At 37.8% G+C, this 9055-nt stretch overlaps 1 protein-coding gene across 5 annotated transcripts in view; it reads left to right on the forward strand.

The window, feature by feature from the left end:
* Positions 1-9055, forward strand: part of LOC117177790 — a 177961-nt gene that overhangs the window by 15115 nt on the left and 153791 nt on the right. For all 5 annotated transcript variants that reach the window (XM_033368714.1, XM_033368717.1, XM_033368715.1 and 2 more), the window contains exon 2: positions 3445-3488. In XM_033368714.1, coding sequence (XP_033224605.1) covers positions 3445-3488 — 44 coding nt within the window. The remainder of the gene's footprint in view (positions 1-3444; positions 3489-9055) is intronic.

Here is a 9055-nt window from a genome sequence, read left to right on the forward strand (position 1 = left end):
TATTTACTGAGTTATAATCGTCTCACCCTCGAGAGCGTCCCGAGACAAGAAGAACTGAAGAGCCGAGCAAATATTTATCAATCTGGAGGTCACGAACAATCCAAAGAAAATCCGATTTTGCTAATTCACCCTTCAATCGCGAACCAGACCTCGATAAGAGATCTAAATTTATTGCAAATATAAATTGGAATGTTATGGAAAGTTTTTTTTTGCTTTTTTCTAAACAAAAACGGACTATTCGATTGACAAATGTAACATCCAGCAAATTAAACATTTTAAGTTATGTTTTGAAATATTGACTTCGGGATGTTGAAGAATATTATGTATTTGTGGAAATTCTTGATACTTGACACATTGAAATATATTAGATATCAGTCGAAATATTTGTAAACGTATTTTATCAATTTTAATAGAGATTCTTTTTACGAAGTTATGTATATACAAGTTAACAGTAAAACTGTGCATTTCTACCGAATTCTAACATTGACCTTTGGTTGCTGACGTATTTTATGATATTTTTTCGGAATAAAAAAAAATTTTCAACATTTTAAAACAAAATTAGTTATTATTTATTGGTTCATTAAAACTTGTTTATTAATAGGGTGCAGTATAATTTCGATTGCTTTTTAGCTTTTACAATTATTTACTGGTTTAATAAGTCTCACCATTTTTTTGTAGTTTTGTTTGAAATTTTCAATATTATATCAATTTTTATATTGATTTTTTCATGTTTTGACAATATCCCATTTTTTATTTCATTCAGTTCTGAGTTTCTTCTCTTTTTTATTTTTGATTAGGCCGACAAAATCTGGTCGACCCTCTGACCTTGAAAGCAGAATAAACTTTTCCGAAGGTTTTTGGCATGCTGAATCTGAATCTGAGGTCCAAATGTCTCAATTGGCTCTGATTTCCGAGATATCCTAACCTAAAGGTGCAAAAACAGCCATTTTTGCCTATATTTGCGGTCATGTGACATCGAATTTTGTCATTCACTCAGAAAACTATAAAAGCCGTTTGGAAGTATAAGTCTTGCCCTTTCGAATACCGCTGAGTTTGCTAAAATATCTTTTGTTTTTGCTGAGTTATCACATTTTGAAATTTGTATGTTTATGAGTTTACCTCTGTTTAGGTTAAAAATCGCTGTTTTTGCACATTTAGATTAGGATATCTCAGAAACCAGAAACAATTTAGAAATTTGGACATCAGATTCGAATTCATCATACCAAAAATCTTCGGAAAAGTTTATTCTACTTTCTGGGTCAAAATCTTGTCGGTCTGTGTATTATTAGATATGAACCCTAATCTCGTCACCATTTTTGACTGCGAACACATTCCAATTAGTACAGTTTTACTTAGGAATTAAAAAAGCATTATTTTGAGAAACTAAACTTTTATTATTTTATCATATGTTGATGTTTTTCAAATTTTTATTATTCCAGAGTTCTTAATTTTGTCTAAATCTTGAAATTTGCTTTAAATAGAAGAAAGAAAGTTTTTATCATTTGATATTTAAAAAATTATTAATATACTACTAGAAGATCGGAACCTCAATTACTCAAGTAGTTGAAAAAATAGTATTTCAAATAAAAATGATATTCGCTTTTTGCTGATAACTTCGTCAAAAAAAATCTTAAATAAATGAATTTTTTCCGCCTCATTCCCTATTTTGGAAAAGTAACACATTACAAACTGATTATACAATTTTAAATCCTGCTGAAAAATCTCATTATTAATGAATTTTACTAATGAAGTAATTACACTTCAAATAGTTGGATATATTTTCATTCTCTTTTTCACTTGTTTAAAATATATGAAGCTTAGTTAAATTTTAATAATTAGAATGTCTGAAGCTCTAGGTAATCGTGAACTGAGGGAAGAACTAATTTATGAAGCGACTCTTTCTTCTCACACGAGACGCTGTCGACGGTATTATTTATCTGCGATGGAATAACCGATGACAAAGTCGTCCCTAGCTTTATCTCCTCTTGGGGAGAAAAGCTCTTAAGGGAACATAGATAAGAAGTCAAACGGCGCTACCTGCGGATCTATCTTTAAACACTTATTACACTTGTTACGGTATCGATAAGTTTATATTATACATCTGTCATAACAGATTTACGAGTATTGTAGGTGATATATTTATACAAGCTGTTATACACTGTCTCCACTTCCATTTCTGCGTTGATCTTGCGAACGAGTACACTTGAAACAACGAAAGTTAAGAGAGGAAGATGAAGAAGGCTTTGAAATAAGACGAAGAGAAATTTGGCGAACAAGTTACATTAAGAAGGGATACTGAAGGAGAGGGAAGGAAAGAATGAAATGCGTAAGAAGAGGGGACTATAAAGTAGGTTAAATGAGAAATGATAAGGAGAAGAAGAGTAGAAGAAATTATAAAGAAGAGAGAAAATAGAGGATAGGAGGAAAGACAAGAAGAAGAGCAGTAGATAAAATTATGCAAATGAAATTAACGAAGAAATGTGAATGGAGAACTAGAAAGCAGATAACAAGTTACAGCAGGAAGAAGTGAAAAAAAGACAAGCAAAAGAGGATAGAAGACAGAAGGTAGAACACACAAAATCATAAAGAAGGGAAAGAATAAGAATATGAGTAGATCAAGTCGTCATGTGGTCAAGCGTTACTTTTATAAAGGAAAAGAGAAGTTTCGTAATCCAAGGGTCATTGTCATCAAACGTTGACTAATAAACAGAAAAGAAAGGAAGGATGATATTAAAAAAGGAAGGATATAAGTAAAAGTGCTGCTTCATCCTCGGCATCGAATTCCAGTGAGTTTGCTAACCAATAGATGAAGACACGAAAAAAGAAATAGAAGAAAGAAGAAATGAAATAGAAAGAAAAACTGCTGTGAGCGACGATCTACAACACGTAAGAATGTAATGCGCACTAGTTGTATTCTCGAGAAAAGGGTAAAATCGCACGCTTACATACATAAGGATATGAAAAACTGGTAGTTAGAAAGTCTTCCTTTTTTCTTATTTTTATTCTCCCATATGACTCATGCCTTTGAAGGATAGACGTACGATTTTACCATTTTCTAATATCTATTTTATGGATCCTTCCGAACTCGATGTAACTAAGTTTTAAGAAAGATGCGTGTGAATAGAATTAATGTTAGGGGCAAAGCATTTTATAGGTACGACGACAGAAGCTTAAGAAATAATGAGATGTCACCATTGTAGCCTTTTCGGGATGAGAAATTGTACTCAGTTAAGAGAATGTTAAAGACTTTGAATATCGAATCAAATTTAAGGAAGGTGGGGTTAAATTTATTTCAATGAGCTTCCGTCGACGTGAGACTTTGGATAAAAAAATACCTTATTCTTTAAGTTAAGTGTCGTTCGCAAATCCGAAATAAAACGCATTTTCCTGTGTTCGGAATTGTTACTAGCTTGTTTTTAATAAACTTATTTTTTTGTTTGTTAGAATGGCAGCGGTCCGGGAGGAGAATCTGGGGGAAGAGCAAACGGGTGAGTACTTTTGATCTAGTTTTATGTCAATTAATTTCCGCAGGTTTGAGTTTCTCATAGCTTTGAATTGCTTTCTCAACCCTCCTCCAACAGAAGCTAGAAGCCGTTCAAGTATTACGTAACGCACTTCAGGAGAAGAGGGAAGAGTCCGCTAAGCATGACTATGTATTACAGGGGGGAGAAGGCCTGCTACAAGTCGATGCTACGCACGCTGGAAGGAAATGCACTTTTTTCGTTTAAAAATGTCCAGAGCCTTCAATTTTGGTCCGATTTTCAATTTTTTCAAAAATTAAAGTTCATTAAATTCTGAAGAGTTTGACGCTCTTAACTTTTGTCTCTTCTACTTATTTATTAATAATTTTTCACTCAAAGTATGGAAAAACTGAAATTTTTTGCATAACGATTTTTTACGCTTTAATAACTGATTATGTAAACTTTAAATTGTCTTAAATAAATGTTTAGGGACTCATAGAATACAAATAATTTGCTCATTAGTCCATTTATTTGTTACAAACAAATTTTATAAACAAATTAGCAAATAGTCTTATTATAGGTAAAAACATTTAGAACTTGACTGTGAATAAACTAGTAAATTGACGAGACCTCAATACTAATTACAATTGTGGCATAATTGGACTGGAAGGAACATTGTGATAAAACCGCGACCGCGGTAATTTGACAGTCGATGTGTAAACGTGCATCTTATTACATTGGAAACTATTAAACCTATTTAATAAGTTGTAAAGATACATACAACATTGCATTTACATGAGACTGTGAATTTACAAATAAAAGCGCATTTACAATTTTTCTTTGTGATCTAAATTGACGGAATGTAGAAGTGCTTGTTAGAGAGCGAAATTACGTGCAGGATTTTATGGCCCCTGACGGCTAGGCCTAGGCCGAAAAACAAAGGTGTTTTCGGTTATATCACCTCCATTTGTTTACAAGATATTCCTCACTATATGAGACTGTCTGTTTGATGGCGAAAATAATGTTATTTTGAATAACTTGTACGAACTGTCTACCGTACCAGAATTTTCCGTAAGAGTAACCCATTTTCCAGCTCGTGCAGGGCTAAAATTACGGGAAATTTCGTAATATTAGTCAGCGCCTAACTAATGAAAAAATAATTCAGTTTTCTACGAGCAGTATTACTGGCTTTGCTTTAAACAATTCACATTTTTCTTGTCAATTGAAAAGCGCAAAGTTTTTCCACGCATGTGGCTGTGAGTTTACACGCAGTGTGTTTTTTTTCAGTGTGGTTCGTTTTTTTACGCAAGAGTCTCGTTCATTTCTTGCAGACTTGTAACTTCACTACAAATTATATGGGTTGATTAGTTTCCAACGTATTACGATCTAAAATAACACAGAATTTTTTTTAAATGTGTAAAACAGAAATTTTATTACCATTTTTTTCATATATTGTTAAAAAGTTTTAAGGAAATTAGTTGAAAAATTGCTTACCATTCACTGAGAAATTTTTTTGGATCGAAAACAATAAAAGAAACATTTTTTGGTAACAACAATTTTGTTCTTTTAACAAAACTGTTATTGGAATATCACAATTATTTTAAACCGAAACGTTTTACTGTGCAAACCCAAAATTTTTCTTTGTGGTCAAATTATTGAACATTTTATCCAGTTCTTATTTAAATATTGTGTATCAAATAGATTTTCAATACCTCTCCTTTTATTATATATTCCAAAATTTAGGCCTAAAATAAGCACACCCAAAAAAAGATATATATGTATATATATAATACAAAATTTGCCATAAGGACAACCGCAGGATTTCGCCGGGAACGGGTGCTAATCTGAAAAATTGCACCCGCTCCCAGCGAAATCGCGGTAAAATTTCAGCCACAACAACGTCTCACGACCGTGAGATAGGTGGTTACAGTCTGTAAATGAATCAATACGACGATCCAGCAAAAGCCTCGTGCACCCTAAGAGCACAAAGCGACCCAAGCCGGATGATGAGGACGATTAGTTTAACAGAATATTCCGGGTAGAATCGTTGCAACTCCCTTATAAGGTCTCGATACCTCTCGTTCTTTTCATTCTCCTTGGCTGTAATGTTTTTGTCAGCTGGTGGCAAAAATTCGATAACGAACATGGTTCGCTTCTCGAAGTCAAGAAGAACCATGTCAGGCCTCGAGTGAGCAACAGAAACAATTGTAGAGAATATAAAGTTCCAGTATATGCGGCACCTCCCATTCTCGACAATTGACTCGATTTCCCTAGAAGCATTTAGAGGAGCGATATTAAGGTTAATGCCGCAAGAGTGACAAAGATGGTAATAAAGCACTCTTAGTACCGCATTGTACCTTTGAATGTAGGTTGTTCCCGCGTGAGTTGGACAACTAGATAGTATGTGAGCTAAATGCTCGGGATGTGCATGGCATGCCCTGCGGCTATCATCAGGAGTGTCTTGGTTCAAAATGTGGCGACGGTATGTTAAGGTGGAAATGACACCGTCTTGGCATGCCAAAATGAAACCCTTCGTACCAGACTTCAATCCGGGCGATTTAAGGAATGCAAATGTTAGCTCACAAGACATTGACTGATCTTTCGCATTTCTGCGGAAGATACCGTGCATCCTCTTATCGAGAAGCGCTTCACGAAAGTTTTTCCCTTGTGCTTTCTTAATCCGGGCTTTCAGGAGCGAGTACTCGAGATAGATAAGATTTTATACATTTTGCTGACCCCTAATACTGAAGTTAAGTCCGAGTGTTTCAGTAGCCTCCTCCGCTGTTTTGTACAGAAACGCTCCTTTGCCTACTTCTTTGTCATTCCTAACCATTTTAAGAAGAGGGTCTGTTTCATTTGCAACTCTATGTGCTGCATCCAGAATAATCCTGTTGTGAAGACATTCAAGGCTCAATATTCCGCGACCCCCTTGACGGCGTGAGATGTACAGTCGCGGGACGGAAGACTTAAGATGCATGCTTTTGTTCATGTGCATAACCTTTCTTGTCCCGATATCAATGAATCTGAGCTCGTTTTCCGTCCATGGAACTACTTCAAATGAATAGAGTACTACCGGGACGGCAAGCATGTTCGTTGCAGGTACTTTGTTCCTCGCCCACAGTTCAGATGACCAAATCTGCTGGATGAGACGTTTGTATCTGCTTTCGATAGTATCCTTTATAGATGTTACATCCTGAATGCGGCTCTGTGGCACGCCCAGGTATGTATAGTATAAGTCTCTCCAGCGCAAATATATCGTATAGCTCTTCTATCAACGAGCTCAGGATCTTCAGGGATGCCATTAAGTTTTCCTCGCTTCAAATAAATCTCAGCGCATTTGTCTAACCCAAATTCCATTCCAATTTCCTTAGCATATCGTTCGACAATCCCTAGAGCTAGATGCAGTTGCTCTTTGTTTCTAGCATAGATCTTAAGATCGTCCATCTAAAATACATGTGTGACCTTGTACTTTCGATCTGCAGGTTTGCCGCACAAGTACCTGTCGGAATGGCGAAGTGCTAGAGATAGTGGCAATAATGTAAGGCAAAAGAGGAGTGGCCTCATGGTGTAGTCCTGAAAGACACCTCTCTGAAAGGTGACCTTGTTAGTTGGCACACGATTTTTTCGAGGTGAGATAGTAAATCTGGTTTCCCAAAGCGGCATCAATCTCTCTATGCACCTAACTATTTGCGGATAAACCTTTAAGATTTCCAAAAGACAGATGATAAGTATATGGCAGGTCGAATCAAAAGCTTTCCGATAATCAATCCATGCTATCGATTGGTCACGCTGGTAGAATTTTGCATCTTTGAAGACACATCTATCGATGAGCAGGTTTTCTCGACACCCCGCTACGCCTTTCTTTGAGCCTCGCTGTTCATACATTTCTTGCCACACAGGTTCAGTTGCCCGAATAATCCTATCATTTAGGATAGCTGTGAATATCTTATAATGTGTGTTCACACAAGTGATTGGTCTGTAATTCTTCGGGTCAGCTGAGTTACCTATTTTCAGCAGGAGTATTTTGCGCCCTTCCACCAACCACTCCGGAATCAGCTTTTCCGACCTTAAATATGAGGTGAAAATACGGGCCAAATGCTGATGGATTGAAGAAAACTTCTTGCACCAGAAGGTTTTGATACGATCTGGTCCCGGTGCGGAATAGTTCTTTATCCCTCTTAATAATTTTTTGGGCAGGTGTTCGACAGTAACTGTAGGGTCTTGGAAGAATCGAGATGGGGCAGAGAGAAACTGTTGATTTTCTCTGACCCACCTTTCCCTCCGCTCTAGACTTCTCTTAGCGTCATATAGTATCCGTATTCTCTCAAAAATATGCTGCCTGATGGTCAGCAGCTTTGACTTGTTAAGTGTGTGATAACGGGTCCGGGGTTTGCGCGCGAACTTTCGAACCATGGCGGTAAAATTCCTGCCAGATATAGTGTAGTCAATCACACACTGAATGTGGGACGCGTACTGTCTTGCCCAGCCTATCTTTATGGCGAGTTGGTGCATTCGTCTTTTGGTCTTATGATCAACTGTTGGTTTTGTTTTACGGTTCGCATCGGCCAAAGCTCTCGCTGCATTATACACACAATAATTGATAGCATCGAGTTCGTATTCTCCGTAAAAATGTTCACGAAGATCGTCATCCATTTTAGCCAGATCTTTAGGCTTGTGAGAAACGTTGGTGTTGACGTTTCTCCGGGTCATAAAGCATCGCTCTTCCTCTATTGGATGCCTGCCCGCGGTTGGGCTTATTGTCGCCTCTCTTTCTCTGTTGCCGGCTTGTTCTAGCTGTATTAGAGTAGGCAATGCTTTTACATAGCCCCCTTTTCGGAGTAGTTCGGCATGGTTTTGGAGACGTTGGTGCGAAAATGCGATAGCTCCGGGTGTTTCTCGCACTACAGAAAATGCAGCCGTGCCATGTAACCCCATTCAGGGACGACACTCGCATCGTAGCACTCTAGCAAGTCCTGATTCAATCGCTTCGTCCACCCAAACGTCGCGAGATCCCACCGATCCATTGCATTGAATCCATTTTCATTGGCTCCCCCAGCTCTAGAGTAGTCGGAATTGTTTGCCGACCCATTGTCGGGAGCCCTGCGCGTTCTGTTGTTTTGAACCGCACTTACCACAACTATATTTGGTGTTGCCATTGTTGTTCTTACGAGAAGCTAGGGAAAGGGGGTTCGTCCATCCTTGTAGAGCCCCGCATGCAAGGATAAGGCTGCATACTCTGAGAGGTCGCCCGGTATCCCAGAGTCACCGTTCTAGATACCTCACCCACGTGCCATTCAGCTTTCGGCACGGCTTTCACACCTCCGCTTGGGGGTTAATTCCTTCGGGCCCACCCCTGGACAATTCTCCGCGAGTGCCTATTTATTTTTGTAACCATATCCAGCAGAAACCCTTGGTACAGGGACCCTCTATCCGTACCCCGAGGACGCGTTCGGTGGCTTTGTCATAGGCCCTTCGGTTTGATTCTAGAGGAATCAAAACATATACCAGGTGTATACATATGAAACCGGTATTGCCATTTAGCGGCCAGTAGGCACACTTGTAGGCACTGTCGGAACTTACCATTTGTGCTAATT

The sequence above is a fragment of the Belonocnema kinseyi genome, chromosome 8 (assembly GCF_010883055.1).
Source record: "Belonocnema kinseyi isolate 2016_QV_RU_SX_M_011 chromosome 8, B_treatae_v1, whole genome shotgun sequence".
Classification (NCBI taxonomy): Eukaryota; Metazoa; Arthropoda; class Insecta; order Hymenoptera; family Cynipidae; genus Belonocnema; species Belonocnema kinseyi.